This window comes from Somniosus microcephalus, chromosome 5 (assembly GCF_052327205.1).
Source record: "Somniosus microcephalus isolate GS21.2 chromosome 5, FLI_Smic_1.0, whole genome shotgun sequence".
NCBI classification, from domain to species: domain Eukaryota; kingdom Metazoa; phylum Chordata; class Chondrichthyes; order Squaliformes; family Somniosidae; genus Somniosus; species Somniosus microcephalus.
Genome location: NC_140991.1, coordinates 296019124 through 296041769, shown reverse-complemented (window position 1 = coordinate 296041769; position 22646 = coordinate 296019124). Strand labels below are relative to the sequence as shown.

Genomic DNA, 22646 nt, shown 5'->3' with positions numbered 1-22646 from the left:
ACCCCTACAACACAAGGTGGACAACTTCTTGTTTGCCTACCGGAATGCGACACATGTGGTTACCAACCAAACTCCAGCCATGATGTTCTTCAATCGAAGACTACGATGCCGCTTGGATTTGGTTAAGCCAAACGTCCGAAGAGATGTGGACAACAGGCAGTTTCAAAATACGAATGAAAGGCCGACCAGGAGTTTTAAGATAGGTCAACCAGTTTTGGCCCGGGACTACCGCACTGAGAAATGGCAGCCAGGAACGATTTGTACACGACAAGGACCTCTCATGTATACCGTGGACGTTGGAGAGAGCATTGTAAGACGCCATGCTGACCAGATTCTAGAGTCACTGGAAAATGTCAACTCCACACCACGATCTGATACACCTGGCAATGAAATCGACGTACCAATTGCAGCTACCGCAGAACCGGTGATATTGGAAGCAGATGAACCAAACAACGACATTGATCCCGACTCAACATTGCCAGAAGAACCTGATACCCCAAAGAGGCGTTATCCAGACAGAATCAGGAAGCCTCCTCAAAGACTGAACTTAGAATTGCTTAAACTTAACCAATGTATCTAGCAACCGTAATTGTGATTGTAATTAGTTATCATTTAGTTGTTAAATGAATGTTATGTACTGTTTATCTAAAAGGGGAGGAATTGTTGTGTATGTGCCTTTACGAGAACAACTGGTCTCAGACTGCAGTACCGGCAGTGACCACCCCTGTATAAAAGGCGCTAGTGAGCCTCTGGTGTTTTCAGTTTCACTATTGACTTCCATCAGTAAAGACTTGTTTTGTTCAACTCCTGCTGTCCGTGTCTCAATCATTCATGGACATAATACTGTTGATTGTTAAGTTACAGCATCCGTGTGGTTATTGAAACACATCATACTCTCAGAATCACGGATCTAACAGTTTTTATTCCCCACACAGTGAAAGAAACTATTTCCAGCACAAGTTGCGAAAGTTAAACAGAGGAGGGGACAAAGATGGTTCACCATTATTGAAAAACAAATAAATCTAAATTGAGTAGTCTTCTGACACTAAACCCACGATTGAATCTGAGAGCAGTAATCTTCCAGGTGATAAACTGCATTAATAATTATCAAATTTTACCAGGCTAATCAAGCATTCTGCTGAGACATCCGTCTGCAGCATATACACTTTCAGGTGATGGTGCTAAAGGTTCAGTATAAAAACACTTAGTCAACAATAGCACCGTCCACTTTATTCAGACCCTCTTCTGCCTTTCTGCTCCCAGTCAGAGCCAGCGTGCATTTGTGTAAGGCAGACCTGTCTCTCAACCACAATGGTAAGATTAAGCCTGCCAAATCCGGGCTTGGAAGACAGAATTCCATCCTACGAAGAGCTGGAGAGGAGGGAAAAGGAAGAGGTGGATGACCGACCCAAATGGGACAACAAAGCTCAGTACATGCTAACATGTGTTGGTTTTTGTGTGGGATTAGGAAATGTGTGGCGTTTCCCCTATCTCTGTCAGAGCCATGGAGGAGGTACGTAACCTAATGCAGCTCCATATCAATCAGCAAACGGTGTAAAGAAACAAAAAGAAGCCTTTATATGTCTTACTGGGTTTTTTTCAGCATTAATTCAACAGATTCTTATTGCAAAAGTGCATTTGTTAGATGGAAGTGTGATATTTATCCTGAAGTACAGGATGGATAAACAGAGGTTATCTCACTAGTGACTGAAAGTTAGGGCAATCCTTGCAGAAGTGTGCAAAAACGATAACTTGTCTGAAAAATGTATGTGTTCCTCACCGGAGCCTATTAATGTTATTGGTTCATGGCTCCTACTAAAACCTCAATTGTATCTTTAAAGGAACTCTGGAAAGTGCTGTACAGCTGCTGACTGTTACTTCACACGTGTGAAACTAATCCTGTGGACAATGGCATGAGATCCACAGTGTAAAATAGTGCAGCAGTTTAGCTTTGTTGAGTTTGGTTTGTATTATTCATAAGATTTAAATTACACTGTTAGCATCAGTGTTATCTCTGGTAATCTATTAGTATCTCAATAATATGCTCTGAGTATACAGTTGGACTTCACTAATAATTCAGTGAGATAGAAGGGAAAATATCCATTGGGTTTGCACAATGCTGAAGCAACCTTGAGGGGTTCAGTGCAGCCAGAGCGCTCTCTAATGCGCCAGTCGTTTATGCTCTTGCAGTGTTTAAATGCTGCTCCAGACAGGCTTGTTTATTTTGCAAAAGCGCTGTTAGATTACAAATTTTAAATGAGCCTAAGTTGAAATCTGATGTATTCTGCTGTACGGTTCTGAGTAAAAGTGCATTAGGTTTCAAAGTCAAAAAAAAATCCACTGTGGCAAAATAATTGATTCATTCAGCTTTATTTTTGGGGGGCATAAAATGAAACCATGGAGTGTGTGCATTACTAATTAAGGAACAGGCAATTATCAGGAAAATGTACATAAATCGACTAATCTTGTAAAATGTTAATAATTCTGACAATTCTAAACTTCAATAGGAACACGTTAATGTAAGGAAATAAGAAAGTCTCTACACCAGGTAGAGTTCAATACATTTACATTGAGTTCAAATTTCTACTTCAGGCTCTGAAATTACACCGTGGGATACTAACGTCCAAACCCTTGCGACGTTTGTCTGAAATTCCCCCTCTCTGGTATTTCGGTGGCGATGTGAACACATTTTTTTCACACGGATTGATGCCTCCACTGAGAGAGCACAGAGAGGATCTTCAGGCAAACGCATTAAAGGGCTGATTCCGTGCTCCAGCAACACTCACAAAGGCGTGCATCATGGCAAATTCCAGGCGCACAGCCGGAAATTTTCACCCGTTCATTGCGTTCCCTGTGAACAGGGATCCCCACTGCGAGTGCAGCAAATCAGCCCTCAGAATGTAGTTTGCTATTAAACCACAGCACAATTTCGCCGTCACGGTGAACAAGGGGTTAGAAGCATTAAGGGCATATGATAATGAATTAGGAAATGCCTAACGTCCTTTGATTTCCCTCTGGTGTTATTTAGAACCAAATGCAGTAAACTCTCATTTAAACGGCACCCAAATATCCGGAATTCTCTATTAACCGGCAAAATTCATACTCCGAAAACACCTCAATAACCGGAATTGTTGCCAAGTCCGAGTCACCCGCGGTGGCCGAGTTAGTCAGTGGGGGTAGTTCTCCAAACTGCCACTACTCGGCTTCTTGGCGCTGTTTGAAGTCCGAACACCTCAATAACAGGAGTCTGACTCTGTTTGTTAAAAATAGCCTCGGTAGATAACCCTCTCCGTCATCCGGAATTTTTAGTCAACTGGCACCATCCCGGTCCCGTTGGTGCCGGATACCAGAGAGTTTCCTGTAAGTTTACAGCACAGAAGGGGGACATGCGAATGATTGTATCTGTGCCAAAGCTTATCCTACTACCCTGCTCTCTTCCTATAATCCTGTACCTTCCTCGGCTTCAAATATTTATCTAATTTCTCGTAAACATACAATTGTCTCAGCATCAACCAGTCCCTGTGGCAAAGCAGGGACTTTTGGCAGGCGATTCCGCTCTTCCCCCTCCCCACTAATTTTCTCTCTTGAAGGTGCTGACTCAAGCTGAGATATGGATCCACAGGCACCAGCCGCCCTCTTGTACCTCACCCTGTGCCCATTCCTCATGTGTGAGCATGATTAGTAAAAGTTGGCTGGCTATTTGGCTATAGGAGATCATAGCCAAGTCTGATCCTCTCCCCATCCAATCGGCACACGTGCACATTTTCCCGCAGGGGGCACTGTATAGCAGCGACAAGGAGAAGACCCGACTGATTTTTCCTCTCCATAGTCAAGGGGTGCTGAGGCCAATTTTAGTGCATCCCTACGGTCAACCTAAATCAGATCACCGACTTCAACACCAACCGGGAATGACCCTTGGAACCTTGCTGCTCTGCCTGGCTCATTTCCACACTGAGCATTGACTTTGCCCACTGAACCATTGGACAGTAACTGCGGCCAGTTCTCAGCCTTGGCTGTAAATGAAACTGCTGTTCAGTGAATTACCCGAGCCCTTTTCCATTTTGCATTAATTTTAGTTGCACTGAGCAATTGTTGGACGAGATTATGGCGATAATGGCACTTATAATTGCAATAACTCCAGAGTACATCACACAGGTGAAGAATGCTTAGGTTTTTTTTGAGCAAATGCAATGAATGTTTCAAAAATTTAGGCATTTACCTGAGCTTTTAGCTGACATTTCTATGAGTGGAATATCCCGCAGCTTGAGGCAGTAACTGCCAGGCCAGCAGAATGTTTCAAAAGACAATTTTTAAAGACAAGAAAAACAACTTATTTTAGTGCAGGAAGGTGATTGATGAATAGAGAACCAATCAGGCATGAAAGAGGTTTGGGTTAAAATTGTGTTGTGCAATATTAGCAATAAACATGTTATGTAATGTGCTTATATGAAATTACTTTGTCTGCTATATTAAAGAAGATAAAGCGGGTTAATTGCTCAGTTAATATTGCTGACACCAACCGGGAATGACCCTTGGAACCTTGCTGCTCTGCCTGGCTCATTTCCACACTGAGCATTGACTTTGCCCACTGAACCATTGGACAGTAACTGCGGCCAGTTCTCAGCCTTGGCTGTAAATGAAACTGCTGTTCAGTGAATTACCCGAGCCCTTTTCCATTTTGCATTAATTTTAGTTGCACTGAGCAATTGTTGGACGAGATTATGGCGATAATGGCACTTATAATTGCAATAACTCCAGAGTACATCACACAGGTGAAGAATGCTTAGGTTTTTTTTGAGCAAATGCAATGAATGTTTCAAAAATTTAGGCATTTACCTGAGCTTTTAGCTGACATTTCTATGAGTGGAATATCCCGCAGCTTGAGGCAGTAACTGCCAGGCCAGCAGAATGTTTCAAAAGACAATTTTTAAAGACAAGAAAAACAACTTATTTTAGTGCAGGAAGGTGATTGATGAATAGAGAACCAATCAGGCATGAAAGAGGTTTGGGTTAAAATTGTGTTGTGCAATATTAGCAATAAACATGTTATGTAATGTGCTTATATGAAATTACTTTGTCTGCTATATTAAAGAAGATAAAGCGGGTTAATTGCTCAGTTAATATTGCTGACAAAGGCATTTCCTGTGAATGTGTTAATGGATTCCCTGCCAATGCAATGTGGTACAACTCATAGGCTTATCATGCACAAATCAGTGGCCTGGAATTTCCTGCCGTAACTTCACTGGAAGTATTTTACATACTATATCCTTCAAAAATTAACCATGACATGTAAGGTGTCACACTGATTTTTTTTTAAATAACTCTATTAACCTCCCAGGATAAATACAATGGTCTGCACCTTTGCTTTCTCACTGTTTTGATTTCAATATAATTGGATGGTAGGCTTAAGAATGAACAACTCTGTTACTGGGGGTTGATTTTGGCAGTTATTGAACAGCTACTGAATAACCGCTGCCTTTTTACAACTTGTACATATTTAATATGTGTGGAGCTTCCAGAAGATAGTTGACCCAATAAAGTTAAAACTCTAAGTCAAACAGTGCCCATCCCGGCATGTCTTCAAACAGTGAGAATTATCTCAAAATCATGTGGATTCTTAATAATTACAAGCTAAATTAATATTAGTTTAAGATTATTTCATTTCCTAAGATTATCTACTGCAGCTGCACAGCATTACAAAGTTATCACAGTAGAGTGTGGGAAAATTAGGTGATGGGTGAACGGGACTTCTATCGTCCTCATCCTATTTGTAAGATTACTAAAAAAATGGAAAAACAGTGATACTATTAAGGGGTGCTTAACATTAATATTTTTTTCTTATAGTATCTAGCTGTTTCTTCCTGTTTATTACAGTGTTACAAATAACAATCTTGTACTGAATGCATTTTCAATGTGGCGCTCTTAATTTGCATTTGAGGTAATTAACAGACGTACACTTATTAACTGAAACTAAAATTGTCTCTTTGTGAAGAGGATTTAACAAACGGCAATGGGTTAATTACAAAGAGTTTAACAAATCGGGGAGTGTAGATGAGAAAACAAGTTGTACCTTGGCTGGAGGGGGGTCCCCTTCTCGCACCCCATCTTCTTATGCTTAGGGAAAGGATGCTCTCTGTGTTAAGCTGGCACAGTCGGTGCTTAGGTTATAAAACAATTTGACCTAGAGATTCGAGTAGGCCAGAAACCTGCCGTTAACAGCGCCGGCCAAGGTTAACGGCCGCCGGCAGAGAGTGTGCAGGCAGCGCCGGTATTGTGGTGCTGCTGCTAATTAATATCAGCGGGGTAGAGAATTTGTGGTGCAACCCACTCTTTCCGGGGCTAAGCTCAGCAGGAGGCTGAAGATCCCATCAGTGTCCCGTTTGCAGTTAAGGAGAACGAGGAAGAAACGGGCCTGCAGCCCATGTACAGAACAGTTGCCATATTTGTTACAGCAATTTACCTACCGCCTGCTCACCAATCAATGTTACAGTGATAAGTTAAATTAATCACATACTGCCGTGCCTTGCAAGGCATGATGGACTAGTTGACATGGGTTAAAAGTTTAAATGTTGAAAAAACTGATGCAAGGCTATTGAAATGCAGTAGTAGATAAGAAGGAACAGAAGGAGCAGAATGTTCTACTCCCTAACCACACTCAAGGCGCATCCTGTAGATAAAAAAGAACTGAACAATGTAGGAGGAATCGAAATAAGCTTGACATAAGATAACTGGTGTAGCAATGTGAAACTCAAGCAAAACTTTGTAAAAAACAAGTGACTAACAGAACGCATGATCGTCTAGTTTAATGTTTTCCCATGACTTGCAGTGTATGAAAATGTATAAATGTTGTAGCTCCGTGGGTCTCGGGGCTCACTCTTGGGGAGGCATACTTGTGTGCAGACACAAAGGGTTTCTCAGAGTGAGTCCAGGTACCGGATTACCTTAATAAAACTTTACTTATTTTACATTTTCTGACTTTGTGTATTACTGAGAAAGTGATAGACTGACCGGCGTGTTTAGTCTCCTAAAGCAGCGAACCTTGATCCCCCACGGGAGGGGTAGATCCTCCTCAATGACTGCGAGGAGTTAACAACAGCATTGCTTTCAGCTTTTGTGGAGAAAGCCCCCTCTTGTTTAAAGCGCATCAAAGTGACACAAGCAAAGCTCCGGAACCTATCTAAGGAAGTCATCTTTTAAATCAGCTCCGGCTCACAAAATTTCTACAGATGGGAAAAGGGTTCGGCAAATTGATTATGCATTTGTGGGGAGTCTGTCCACTGCGCCGGGGAAGTCTGTGCTTTGATCAGTTTTATGGGATCAGTGGAGAAAGGGGGAGGGTGTGGGTGTAAAACAGGGCAAATTAATGATCGGAAGTCTGTACCTCTCATTGCGCTGAAGAAGGTACGCAGCATTCAGTGGTGTTGAAAGGGATCACAGTTCATTTTTTTTGACATTGAGCCAAGAAGGCCCATTTAATGCTTTCAAGGACTCTCCCCTATCACTTTACCCACACATCTCATTCTAAAGGAACAGAGACTAAGCAAAGCTTTTTATTTCAAATGCTTATTTAAATTCTCATGAAAGAGGAAGAAAAAGATATAGGACAGGAACGATCAAATCCAGCACTTTGTAGATTTTGAAAGCGTTAAACTGTAGTCATAATTCCATGGATATTCTGAGGTCACTTTAGTCACTGGCTTAGGAGAGTCTGACAAGTGAGGGCTTTTTACTATTCCATGGTGAGGACAGTGTACTCATATCTGATAACTTAAAGAATTTGAATTCACATTTCAGAGATCGAAACACTGAACATCCAGAGGTCATTCCTAATCCAAACCTCAAGCTTACTCTTCCAGTCACTCAGAAGTAATCACTTGCAATATTCTGCATCTTCCCATTTGTTACACATTCAGTATTACAATCTCAGGCAGGACAGTTTCAAAGAAGCAAACCACTGAAAAAAAATGAAACTTTTACCTACAAATCTCAAGGGTAAGCTATCAAGACCTAGGCTTGTGATTAATATAAAGACAACTACCTGGAGATAATAGTCCTGGCTGTCTTACGTTTATCGCTTGAAACGTTTTAATGGCTGCTTACGCTGCTGAAGTGCTTTTAGCGGCTGCCCGCCCTCACGGGCGTGCTTTGGAGAGGGCGGCAAGAGGAGCGGCAATATGCAAAATGGATAAGCGGGCGTCAACTCGCCGTTGCACGCCGATTGACGTCACGCTCCGACTAATTGCAATACTTTTGGCAAGCGCGGGCAACAGCAGCGCAGCCGACCTGCTGAAAATGGCGGTTGCCGCGGGAGCCACCGGCAGCGGGCGAAAGTGAGGCGGCCACCACTTTTTCCCCAAAATGGGCCTTAACGGCCAGCACAAACACTTTGAATTTCTAGGTCATAGACATTTAAATCAGCAAATATTGCTGAGCATCTTCCAAGCACAACACAACTGAGAGACCATCTGTATCTCATCATTCAATGCATTAAACAGATTAACCCCTCCATATGTTTTTCCAACTACTTCATTGGCTGTTTTAAAAACCGAAATTACCGAAGAGCGCTCATTTTATAAACAATTAATTGGTACCTCAGCCTTTCTAGTTGGACTATTTCATCTTGTTTTGCTACCATCTGATTAGGTTTTAAAACCATAACAGGCTTATTGGAAAACACTTTGCTTTACTTTATTGAGCGTTCCACAGTAGATTATTAACTCACCCTTTTATAAAACAGTTCTAGTGGACATTATATAATGTATTGGTGCCTGGTAAACAGCTGCCAGCTGTACAAATGCTGCCAACAGATGCAATTTCAAGTCATTCCAGGTGAGTTGAGTTTTAGTGCCACAATGTGGGGCAAACATACCTGGAACAGAGCGATATTTGGATCTGGCAATTCTCACGCAGTTTAACATAACCGGGGGCTCCACCTTATCCTTTCCCTCCCTAATTGTCCTCTATCTTTGACCAGTTCCATTTTAGAACCATAGGAGCTTAAAGCAAGGAAGAAGGCCACTCATCCAATTGTGTCTGTGCTGGTTCTTTGCGATCAAAATCTGATCCTGCTGTCCCGCACTCTTCCCATAGTCCTGTATTTTCCTCTGCTTCAAAGAAAGACTTACATAAGAACATAAGAAATTGGAGCAGGAGTAGGCCATTTGGCCCCTCGAGCCTGCTCCGCCATTCAATAAGCTCATGGCTGATCTTTTACCTGAACTCCACTTTCCTGCACTATCCCCATATCCCTTGATACCCTTAATATTCAAAAATCTATCGATCTCTGTCTTGAATATGCTCAACGACTGAGCCTCTACAGCCCTCTGTGGTAGAGAATTCCAAAGATTCACCACCCTCTGAGTGAAGAAATTTCTCCTCCTCTCAGTCCTAAATGGCCGATCCCTTATTCTGAGACTGTGACCCCTGGTTATGGACTCCCCAGCCAGGGGAAACATCCTCCCTGCATCTACCCTGTCAAGCCCTGTAAGAATTGTGTATGTTTCAATGAGATCACCTCTCATTCTTCTAAACTCTAGAGAATATAGGGCCAGTCTACTCAATCTCTCCTAATAGAAATGCATTTATATAGCGCCTTTCATGACCTCGGGACATCCCAAAGCGCTTTACAGCCAATGAAGTACTTTTGAACTGCAGTCACTGTTGTAATGTAGGAATATTTTCCTTGGAAAGGTGTAGTGGTCTCTGCCTCAATCAGGTAAAGCATTCCATGCTCCAACAACCCACTATGTAAAGAAACTTCTCCTAATCCCTTTGCTCATTCTCTTAGTCATAATTTTAAATGATGACCCATCATCACTGTCTCTCCAATCAGAAGAAATAGTCTTTCCCTGTTCACTCCATTAAAACTACTCAGAATTTTTAAAACTCTATTAAGTCTCTGACGTAATAAAACTCACTACGCACTTGGTTTGAGTATAAAGCAAGGCTTTAATCAACTTGTTTCAGAACATGGAGGTCTTGTTGTACTTCACTAGTTCCTTGTCTTACAAAATGTCCGCGGGCAAGCTGGGCCCACACCTGAGTATTTATACTCCTTGGATGGCGCCACCAGCTGCCGGCCAGCGTTATTTCATGAGTAGTTTCTTTATGATGATGAGATTTATACCAGTCTCCTCTTAGCCTTCTGCGCTCTATCAGAAATAGTCCCAGTATCTCAGGGCCCTCCTCATAAATATAATATCCTATAATATCCTGGTATCATCCTGGGAAATTTATGCTGTACGCACACTATAGCTTTACTATCCTTTCTATAATAGGGCAAACCAAAATGGCACACAATACTTTAACTGTGGTCTAAACAATGTTTTGTGTAAATTAATCTTGCATTCTATGCCTGTATTCATTAAACACAAAATTCTTTTGGCCTTTTCTATGGCTTTATCGACCTGCACTCACACTTTCAGGGAATTAGGTTTGAGCCCTAGGTCTCTCTGTTCATCCACACATTTTTATCCATGTTGCTTTTCTCCACATTGTTATATTTCCTCATAATACCTGAATCTTTTTGTAACAATCCCCTTGTGAGAGACATTGTCGAGCACCTTCTGAAAACCCGTAGACGCTACATCTACTGCATTCCCCATCTCTATCCAATTGGTCACTTCTTCAAGAAATGTATTACATTTATCAAACACCACTTGCCTTAAACAAATCAGTGCTGGCTGTCCTTGGTTAACCATGCATTACTAAATACTCACTAATTTTATCTTTTTTTAAATTCATTCACGGGATGTGGGCGTCGCTGGCAAGGCCAGCATTTATTGCCCATCCCTAATTGTCTTTGAGAAGGTGGTGGTGAGCCGCCTTCTTGAACTGCTGCAGTCCGTGTGGTGAAGATACTCCCACAGTGCTGTTAGGTAGGGAGTTCCAGGATTTTGACCCAGCGACGATGAAGGAACAGCAATATATTTCCAAGTCAGGATGGTGTGTGACTTGGAGGGGAACTTGGAGGTGGTGAAGTTCCCATGTGCCTGCTGCCCTTTTCCTTCTAGGTGGTAGAGGTCGAGGGTTTGGGAGGTGCTGTCGAAGAAGCATTGACGAGTTGCTGCAGTGCATCTTGTAGATGCTACACACTGCAGCCACGGTACGCTGTTGGTGGAGGGAGTGAATGTTTAAGGTGGTGGATGAGTTGCTGATCAAGTGGGCTGCTTTGTCCTGGATGGTGTCGAGCTTCTTGAGTGTTGTTGGAGCTGCACTCATCCAGGCAAGTGGAGGGTATTCCATCACACTCCTGACTTGTGCCTTGTAGATGGTGGAAAGGCTTTGGGGAGTCAGGAGTTGAGTCATTTATTGCAGAATACTCAGCCTCTGACCTGCTTTTGTTGTCACAATATTTATGTGGCTGGTCCAGTTAAGTTTCTGGTTAATGGTGGCCCCCAGGATGTTGATGGTGGGGGATTCAATGATGGTAATGATATTGAATGTCAAAGGGAGGTGGGTAGACTCACTCTTGCTGGAAATGGTCATTGCCTAGCACTTGTTATAGGTTGGCTATTGGGTGACAAGGGATATTCCCTCCGGACATGACTCATGACTCCTGTCAGGAACCTGGGCACAGCTGCAGAGGTGGCCTACAATCTGTTGCCACCAGAAACATCATCGAGCAAACAATCGGCATGTTCAAGCAATGCTTCCGCTGCCTGGACCTTTCTGGAGGAGCCTTACAGTACATCCCTCAGTGGGTATCCAGATTTGTGGTTCAACTGCATGCTGTACAACTATGCTATCAGGAGGGACCAGCACTTGCCACCACCTGGGCAACAAGAAGTGTAACAGAAGGCAGAGGAAGAGGAGCATGAAGAGGATGAAGAGCAGGAGAGGCATCGACTACCAGTGCCCCTAGCTACCTGAGCTCTCGGAGAGCAGCTCATCAAAGAACGCTTCATGTAATTTATCCCTCCCATCCCCAATACACCAACAGTTCCACAAAGTCATGACAATACAATGTACCTCTGTGTTAAGCACTCACAGCACTGTTTAATCCTACTGTTCTCATGCTTCCAATGCAATGCTGTTTCTACATTTGTCTGAATTCCAGAAACTTAGCACACCGTTAAAAGGGCACTTAGACTGGAATAGATGAGCCGTAACTTTTTGTGATGAGTTTAGTCCGTATCTATCATGCCAATACAGGAACTTCAGGGTGTTTAATGCAATTGAATGGGGAGCCAGACGGCGAGATGCCATTTTCGCGCAGCTTACGGAGGAGCGGCGCAACTCAGACAGCAACTTCCGGATTTCCGCGTTTAACTGCACGTCTGTGCTTGCCTGAAGTTGCTGTCTGAATTGCGCATAAGCAAAGGTGAGCGGCGTTAACCTAACCGTTACTTTTACAGTAAATTGGCCCTAGGATTCTCTTTCTCTCTGTCCCTGTGTGTATTTCTGCTTTTATCTCTCTCCTCTAGCCCATGTTTTTTTTCTCAAGCAGCCAGAGCGCCCACCTTACTCAGCTGCCTGGTTCTTTTAATATGAAAATCGCTGTGCTATGATGTACACAGGATCCCGATTGTCATTTTCGGACAGTACTGGGCGGAGTAGGCGCTGTGTATCCTCCGCCCGGGATTAGCTGGCAGTCCAGTCAAAGGGGAGCCCGTGGCTAGGTTTTATGGTATTGCACTGTACTGGCTCCACAAAACCAGCCTGGGCTGCTGCTGTTCTGTATTCCCTCCCTCCGGACCCCCACCGCCCTGGACCCCCTAACTCCTTCCAACCCAATGCCGGCCCGGCTGCCAATATTGCAGTCTCCTGGAGTGAGCAGACCGCCTCAAGCTGCTCATTATCCATCTGCAACCTGCTGGCCAAATGCTAATGTCAGTGTCAGCTGTGGCTCTGTGGGCAGCACCCTTGCCTCTGAGTCAGAAGGTTGTGGATTCAAGTCCCACTCCAGAGACTTTGAGTACATAAAGTTAGGCAGACACTCCAGTGCAGTGCTGAGGGAGTGCTGCCCTGTTGGAGGTGCCGTCTTTCGGATGAGACATTAAACCAAGGCCCCATCTGCTCTCTCAGGTGGATGTAAAAGATCCCATGGCACTATTTCGAAGAAGAGCAGCGGAGTTATCCCAGTGTCCTGGCCAATATTTATCCCTCAACCAACATAACAAAACCAGATTATCTGGTCATTATCACATTGCTGTTTGTGGGACTTTGCTGTGTGCAAATTGGTTGCCACGTTTCCTACATTACAAAAGTGACTCCACTTCAAAAAGTACTTCATTGGCCGTAAAGCACTTTGAAATGTCCGGTGGCCGTGAAAGGTGCTATATAAATGCAATTTCTTTCTTTCTCTTAATGAGGCCACGCCCACAACATAGACTGGGCAAGGATTATGGGGCGGCAGGTGGGCAAACTCTGCCAGCTGACCAACCAAAGACTGCACCTGGGAGGACGGGGAGACAATCAATCCCCATTACATTCTATTCCAATGCATGTACACTGCTCTATTGTCTCTGGTCAGAGAGCACTGCAGAGCTGACAGGTCTAAGACTTACTCTTGGCTTCATGTCACTGTAAGGATGTATCAGTTTCAAATCGGTACCAATAGTGTTCCCGCACCCTAAGGTACTGTGAAGAGTTATCAACTGCTATTCCTGCTCCATTTTGTTCACTTTGGACTCTGCTTGCCCACGGCCCCATGCCGAGATTGGGAAAACAGTGAAGTGACAGGATTGAACTGGTATCTCACCAATTTGTAAAACCCTAATCCTACTGTTTTGGTTCACTGGGGCCTTACAGTGTTGAATTTCCATCAGCTACATCCCCGATCACCTCAGCCATCAAGCTCTCCATGTCACACACCATCCTGAGTTGGAAGTATATCGGCCGTTCCTTCATTGTCGCTGGGTCAGAATCCTGAAACTCCCTCACTAACAGCACTGTGGGAGTACCTTCACCACACGGACTGCAGCGGTTCAAGAAGGCGGCTCACCACCACCTTCTCAAGGGCAATTAAGGATGGGCAATAAATGCTGGCCTTGCCCACATCCCAGGAACGAAAAAAATTAATCTGTACCGCCAAAAGACGGAGATAAATTTTGCAATTTCAATCTGAGACAGGTCAAATCAAACAGCTTTTGTTTTTTCAGTTGGGATGAAACAAAAGATAAATGCATAACGATAATTTTATAAAAGATGAACTTTATGTTTAAACTAATGTTATTTACTTTCTTTGTCCAGCTATAATGTAGTTACCCAGATGTCCATTGGCAAAGTAAATAAGGCTGTTCAAGCATCAATTGATGACTGCATGCAGTGTCTTGCTTAATTGAGGAAAGGCTGGAGATAACTGAAGGATAAGTCTGCAAGCTGAGTCAATCACCCCTTCAGCTTATCTTCAATTCAGCAACAAAACGTTATTACTGAAACAATGTCTACCTATTTTGTTGACGAATATATCAACGGATGAATTATAAATGAAAATTGCAATCCAAACTGTTTTGCCATAATTGTAAATTTGAGCAGCATCTGTGTTTTTACCACTTGACTCACCCCATGTCAAAATGAGCTATGATGGGACCTGGATAGCACAGTGGGTTAAACGCTGACCTTTCAACTCTGGGATTTTGGTTCAAAATTCAACCTAGACTAATGGACTGAACGTCCTCTTTGTCTGCTGGCTGTAAGGGTTCTACGTGGAATCAGTTTGGTCAGTCTCAAACCAGTTCATGAGGGCATGGGCATACAGTACCAAACTGCACCTAACTTGGCTCTAACTAGCAATTTTCCTTTCCTAGGATGATTAGTGTGGGAAATGGAAATCATGCCACTGTGGTGTATTAGGGGTGTTCTTCCGAGGGTAAGGCTAAGGCACATTGCTGGGGCAGAGTAACGGCGTTACACCTGATGTGGAAGTGCTTGATGCTGACACTGGGTACCTGAAATGGAAAGTGTTCCATTCCCCAGCACTAAGCATCCTTGATGCGCGCAAACATTGTTGAAGAGGGGGGAGGTGAACAGTTACATTTTCCATTGTTGTCTCAATACATTGTTCCTCTTTTCCAGGTGCATTCATGATCCCGTTTCTCATCCTACTGGTGCTCGAGGGTGTCCCACTGTTGCATCTTGAGTTTGCCATTGGGCAGCGTCTGCGGAAAGGCAGTGTGGGGGTCTGGAGTTCTATTCACCCTTACTTGAAAGGAGTGGGTAAGTTACCAGAGTTGAAATTGCAAATGCAACAATCTGATTGCAATGATCAGGCTTTTCAAAATGCAGATTTTCCCTGTAATTTGCCTGTAGCTCTTTGACCATTTTTCCACATACCCTGTATATCCAGAAGCAAAAAAAAAACAGTCTAGAAACAGGAGGAGGGTGTCGTCAGTGGTAAGAGCCCCCAGATTCTCTGACAAATCTGTGAAGCGGTTATTGGCACAGATAACGACAAGAAGGATGCAGACAGAAACCTGCAATAACGTTGCTCAACGACAGCCTCCTCTATGCGGTATCCGTCTCAGGGATACTGTGCTGCTCCTACCGTCACTGTTATAGTGGCATTGGCCGAGACTTTGCGGGGGGTTAGTGGGCGGGATCGGTGACGGGGCGGGTGGGAAAATGTTTTTTTTTGACAGTGGATTGGGGCCCCACTGTCAACCCACCGCAACGTGCCTTTCCCAATGAGCAGACCCGACCAGCAGTGGCGGGGGACCCAATTGAAATCATTAGTATCTAGTTGACAGATGCTTAACAGGCTTTTTAACTTGCTTTTTCACTTTAACTTCATGGCCACATGGTCCACGCTGCTCAGGGACCACGTCTGTCAACCTGAGGTGGGAGTTCAGTGGCCATTGCTCCAGCTGATTACTTGACTGCTTCAAATGTACAGTAAAAGCTCCCACCTGACAGATCATTACTTTTCTCAGCCACTTTTCTCAGTCCATTTCCAGCAGAGATTCTGCAGGCTTTCCACTTTCCACTCTCCATCCACTCTCACCTCATTGGAAGAACTCTCACCATTGACAGAATGCTTCTGTCATCTCTACTTCATCTGCCTTCTATTCCATCAGCGTGGGTGCCCTTTATACTGTCTCACCTTGGTCCTCAGAATCCGACAACGATCAGCCCCAACACCAGCAGCACCAACAACAACACCAACCTTCACCGCAATCACCAGATGCTGCACAGGGCAGAGGGCATCAGCTCCCGAGCACATTGCTGCCCAGGAGGCCAGGGATGGCCTCATCATGGCCAGATTTACTTCACTTGTCGCTGTACACCCTGGCTGCCACATGATGCACCAGGCTGGCACCACCCCACACCAACACCATAAAGTATCCTTACAATGTCCAAGCCATTCCTTTCACACTCATCACCATTGTGTGTGGGGGGGGGGTACCCTCATGTCTCACCATTCACTGCAACTCACTAAGCCACTTCCAAAGGTGCACACAAATCTGTCCAAGAATGCAAAGTGTTGAAAATAAAGGTTTCAATGTTTGACACCACATTAACAGAAACTTTACATGAACATTGGATCAAACGCCCAAGTGGCTATCCTTGTGTGTTGTTAGTTATGATTGCACTAGGATGAGGGTGAGTGTGAGGGGTGGCCAGTGTGATGGGGAAGTGATAATGTAGGTAGGATGGGTGGAGGTGCAAGGTAAGTGGGTGTGAGTAAGGATGTGCAGGAGTAGGGTAGGGAAGGCAGAGTGATGGGGATGTGATGAGAGGCACAGCAGGATGAGGTTGAGTGTGGCTTTGTACTAAAGTTTTGTGATTTACCGAGATCATTGAAACATTTGCGGCACTGCACCCAGGTCCTCCTGACCACATCCCTGCTCGTGCCCTCTGACATGAATCTTGTCATTCACGTGGAAATGACTTATGAAATGATACTGGGCGGCCTGCTGGTGGCGCTGTCCAGGGAGAGTATAAATACTTGGGCATGGGCCCAGCTTGCTCAGGACATTCTTTAACAGGAACTAGTGAAGGACACAACTAGATCTCCATGTTGAAAAACAGTTGATTAAAGCCTTGTTTAATACTCAGACCAAGTGCCTAGCAGTTTTCTTACATCGCCCTCCTCTGCAATGTGCAACCAGGCTGTGTTGGTCTCCTGCGGAGGTCTTTTCCCCCCCATGTGATGGGAAGACGACCTCCCTGTGTGCTGTGGCGAAAAATATTACTTCAATAAATTTCACACACTAGCCTGTCAAGGGTAAAGAGTCAAGCAGTTTATTAAGATTCAAATAGTCCAACAGTCTCCCACACAACAATGAACAGTTTTGACAGACAAATAGTTACAGACAAACAAAAGGTACCTATGGGGGCTGATCAGGGAGACAACTTAGAGCTCCGCAGCTCTTTTCCTGGCTGTCTCTTCGATCGCTTACAAATCTCAGTATTTAAGTCTCCAAACCACAATGAGTCATACTTTCGCATGACCTTTCTTTAAATTATATCAAAAGTTTATACAATGGAACCACTAGGTGCTCATCTTGTGACTTGCCTTATCTCCCAATGGCCAGTATCAATCAAGTGAGCCCTTTGACCTGTTATTGTTCAATCATCTTAGGTCCCTTTTGGTCCTGTGTGCAAAGTTTAAATGCATTTCGCCTGCTGTTGTCATGCAGAAGTGCCTTGGCCATTTATCCTTACCCATGATGCCCTGCTTCTCCTAAGTATGATTTCTAAAAATCCACTTCAAACCCCCCTTTGGTCCTGGGCTACCCCAGCCCATGAGACCACCCTATATTAAATTATACCAATTCATCCCGCCCCTTGTTCGGTGATCAGTCGATAGGTTAGGGAGGAATAGGTATCTGATGCCAGTGGTTAAATCTCAGTGCTCATCAACCTCTTCCTTTCCTCAAGTGCCTATACTATCTGCCGAGCACGGCGTTTCGTTCGGCATTTCCTGCAGGAGGAGCAAAACATAAAAGCAAATCCCAGAGCTAAGATCGGTTGGGCTACTACCAATACGTGTGATATGATTCGTATCCACGGGTGTACGCTCACATTTAATCCCCAGTTCCAGATTCTATTATACAAGGGGGTTTCAGCTAAAGTTTTATTGATGTCTTTACTTTGTTGGTTTAGGTCTTGCTCTATTTTGTGATAATGTTTCATAATTTCCTTTGTTTCTTTCTGTCCACTTTTCTTGTTCCCATAATTTAGGGATAGCTTCTGGTTCTGGGATAACATAAGTCCCAATTCTTTTTTTTTCATTGGGTTTAATGTTGTTAAGGGAGAAACTTTCCTCTTCTTGGGGTCTTGGCGGGTGTATGTATTGATGTCCTATCTGCATTGGCACCTTTGGGTGAAAACAAAAGTTTGGCTGGGAACTGGGACAGGTCAGATCTTGGTATCCATATTTTTGTTCAGTCGTTGTGACACAAACTGTCCCGTTGTCGCCCGGTGCTACCCTTGTTTGGTGTATCCTCCTTGGGTGTATTTCAAGGGTGCAATTGGTGGGGGGGGGGGGGTGCACACCCACGTCCTTTCCTTGTGGTGGCACCCGTTCGTTATCACTCCCCCTTAAGGTTCTATTCTTCTGTGTGTTGTCTTCATCCCTTTCCCATATTGCCTTGGTAGGAACATCATAATATGTCACCCAATTTTCCCTCTGTATTTCTCCTATATTATTCACCTCATATAGGGGTTGTCCTTCTTCTGGAAGTTGGGGAATGGCTAGTACAAAACCAATCACCTTAGTCTGCGGGGTCAGGCAATTGCCTGCCCTATATACTCCTCCCATTTTACGCCCTTTGCATAGGCTTTTGTTTGTGCCAATCCAAGGTTCCATGTCCTCATTTGTAATCCAATCAGGGATCTGTCCATTTAATTGTTTTTGCGTGGGGAGCTACTATCTCTTCCACTCCCAGCAATTGTTTTGCAGTTTGTCCTCCTGCCAATGCCATTTGTCTACTATTTTCAGTGGCTTGTTTCAATAACCCCTTTATTTTTGCTTGTGATACTTCTACTCCTTCACTTACTCCTTCTATGTAACTATTGCTAACCCTGCCGCATACCCTGCCCCGACCATTTCTACGACCCCCCTCTTTTTATGTTGCTGTAAGATGGACTCTCCCTGTGGACCTTCTAGTTGTCTTGTCCACAGGGAATCCCACAATTGTTTTGTATGATTGCTGCACAGTGTGGGAATTTCAAGAGTACTCACATTAATGGCAAGCTTAATAACTCTATACAATATGTTAAAATACACTTCGTCTTGCGTCTTTTTTTATTACCAATCCCCCATTTGTCCCATCCTCCATCATTGGGCAAGTTAATGGGGTGGTGGTAGTTGTCTGCGGGTTGTTGGTGGAGGCGCTTTTATAGTTGGCGTAGTCTCATATTTTTCGTACACCGGGTGCTGTTTACACAAACAACTGTTTCCCCCAATTTCATACTCGACCCAAATTTTACCGATGGCAGTTCATCGGTTGTTCCATTACACGACGACCCAGAGGATCCGGAATCAATGCATTTTACGCTTCCTGATGGACATTCACCCAACACTCCCCTTTCCTGCCATAATGCTCCGAAGAGGGTGCACACGATGATTCACTCCATTGTTCTACGAGCTTATTGTTCCTGCAAAATAGAAGGGGACTGGTTGTCACCAGCCTTATTAATATTCCATTCTTACTAATTCCACCGCAGCATGTGGCGGTCTTTATTCCGCTCGCCATTTATGAGAGCTCTTCCATATGTACCAAAAGCGGTACACTACCCCATTTATTATTGCCACTACAAGTACTCCCACTAAGAGTACCAGCCATGGCTCCTGTTCCCAGGTCTGATAACGCATCCGCCAATCCTCACTCTCCGCATATGGTATAACCTCTGGGTAATCCATTTCTATTCCCGTGCTGCCGTAATTGTGACCAGTGTTTCCATTGCCCTACACTATTCATATCTTTATATTTGATCCCGTGGTGGGTCCACATCGGACCCTCCTGTAATTATACTTTCGGGCAGTCGCATTGCCCGACCAGTCATAAGTTCACACGGAGTTAATCCTGTTGTCCGGTTAGGGGTTGCCCTTTGTCTCATCAGGGTAGCAGGTAGTAGTTCAGCCCAAGCCTGTCCGGTTTCTTGGATGGCTTTTGACAAGGCTGTCTTTATTGTCCAATTCATCCGTTCTACCATTCCCGAACTCTGCGGGTGGTAGGGGATGTGAAATTTTTTGTTTAATGCCCAATATAGTGCATAGTACTTTCATCACCTGTCCTGTGAAATGGGTTCCCTGATCGGAGTCTATTTGAGTGGGGATGCCCCAGCGGGGAATCGCCTCCTCGGCTAAAATTCGGGCTACTGTGGTTGCGGTGTTGTTTCGGGTGGCAAATGCTTCCACCCACCGGGTGAACAAATCTATTATCACTAGACAGTACTTTCTTCCTCGAGGGTTTGGCAGTGGTCCCGTAAAATCAATTTGGATATTCTCCCACAGCCCTTGCGGCCGTGGTTGATGGGCCATTCTTATTTTAATGGCCTTTCCTGGATTATGTTGGGCACATGTAATGCAATGCTGACAATATTTAGCAATGTCTCGTCCCGAGCCTGGCCACCACCAATCCCTAGAGACCTACTGATCATGGCATTTCGCCCTGCATGGCTAATGCCTGATGTAATTCCATGAGTGTTTTTCGTATACATGTGGGGGCCGCCACCCTTCCATCCTTTCTCCCTATGGAGTCCTGGTCTGGCGCAGCTCCCCACCTTTCCCATTTTTTCTTCTCCACATCCCATACATCCCTGTGCAATTTTACTATATTAATGTCCTCCTCAGTTATTATACCACTTACTGCTTCTTCCCTGGCTTCGGTTTTATTAACATAATTAATCCCCAATTGGGCTGAGATATCCTAGTGCATCTTATATCTGCGTTTTAAATATTTTTACTTCGGGGCTTCAGGTTGCCCAGAGATCTCGGGATCTCCTGTTTTTCTAGAGGACTGAATGCCTTATATCTATGTTTGTTATTTGCTGCCTGTGCTCCTTGTGTCACCGTCAAAGGTGCAATGGCGAGGCCTTCTTCCTCCTCACTATATCATCCTCTCCTTCCTCCGTTTCAATATATGGAGGAGGTGGTAGAGCGGTAGGTGTACATAATCGGGGACCAAAGAGTCCCTTCTCGCTCTGACTCTCCTGAAGTTCTCTTAGTTTTTTTAAATTTCTGCTCCAGCTGTTTTTAATTCACCTATCTTTGGTTTCAGTTTGAGGGTACACTGTAAAAGCTGTCGTACTATTATTACACTGGCCTTTTGGGTACGTTTGTTTTCCTTTTTTTGCCACCAAGCCTTTTGAACGGCGGGGTCCTGATTTGGGTCCCATCCGTCTTTTAACATTTTGTCGATTAAGCCCTTCCGGTCATCTGCATAGAATCTAGTAAGGGTTTCTTCCTCACCCCAGTCTAATCCTTTCCCCGACGCCATCTTGTGGTCTGACCTTCCCCGGCTTTACATACAACTTCTACTTGCGTTTATGTCCGTTCGGCTTCTCCACCTAACCTTCCCCGGTTACATACAACTTCTACTTGAGTTAATGTCCGTTTGGCCTTTCCACGTGACTTAAACCCTATCCCAATCCCGGGATCACGATCCTGTGATTAACGTATGTTCTCTACGTCCTTGCTTTCTGGCCTTCACGTGGGACTTACGTCCTCTTAATTCCGGCTCTGTCCGCTAGGTGTTTGAGATAATTAAGCACCCTTGTCCGTGTCGATCACTCGGTATTTATGATTTTACTCGGCTCGTCTTACTTTTTTCTACTAAATGTTCGGTTTTACCTTGTAACACACATAACTGATATACTAAAAGTACTCCAGCTTTCTTTGCCGCCTTCTGTTTCTGTTTCTCCCACCAATTCTTTTGCTCCTTGGGGACAGCCGAGGGATCCCACCCATCTTTATTCATTTTGTCTATTGAGCCCTTCTGGCCGTCTGCATAGAACCTACTAAGAGACCCTTCTGGCCCCCATTCAAGGTCTTTCCCCGACGCCATTATGTGATCTGACCTTCCCTCGCTTCCTCTGTGAATGAGTTTCTTCACGCGGGCCTACTTCTATTCCACCACTTATTTATCGCGATGGGATCATCCCTCAATTCTCACACCAGTTCATGCGTATCACACATTCACACAGGTTTCCGCTGTCACCTTGTCCTCTCGGTGTTCCCTTCGACCTATTAAACCTTGGCCATCACGTGGGGCATTTGCCCTCTTAATTCCGGCTCAAGCTAGGCGATTGAGATAATTTATGACAATTGAAGTGACGGGGACACTCGTTTCTCTTACACACCACTTAAATCCTGTCTCCAAAAATATTCCTCCTAATATTCTCAATTATGAGAAACAAAAGACTGGACTCAAAAGTCACACAGTTTATCTACCATCTTTTATCACAACGACAATGTCCCTTCCAATACGATAATTTACGCGTAAATTAAGACCATACTCACTCTAAGTCTAGGTGTGTCTCTTTTACCGGCTCTGCATGATTCGGATACTCGCTCCGTAGACAGACAGGTGGCTGCCTGAATCACATAATATTCCAGGTGGTATTCCAAATCTACTCACCCGCTCGTGTCCTCTTGGTCACTGTCCATCTACGTTTCGATGTATCCTGCTGACTACGCCAAATGTTGTGGCGAAAAATATTACTTCAATAAATTTCACACACTAGCCTGTCAAGGG

At 44.3% G+C, this 22646-nt stretch overlaps 1 protein-coding gene across 1 annotated transcript in view; it reads left to right on the top strand.

The window, feature by feature from the left end:
• The first annotated feature begins 1215 nt into the window (after positions 1–1215).
• Positions 1216–22646, top strand: part of LOC147117824 (sodium-dependent neutral amino acid transporter B(0)AT1-like) — a 79413-nt gene continuing 57982 nt past the window's right edge. The window contains exons 1-2 of the mRNA XM_085989172.1: positions 1216–1513; positions 15019–15159. Coding sequence (XP_085845298.1) covers positions 1312–1513; positions 15019–15159 — 343 coding nt within the window. The 5' untranslated portion in view covers positions 1216–1311. The remainder of the gene's footprint in view (positions 1514–15018; positions 15160–22646) is intronic.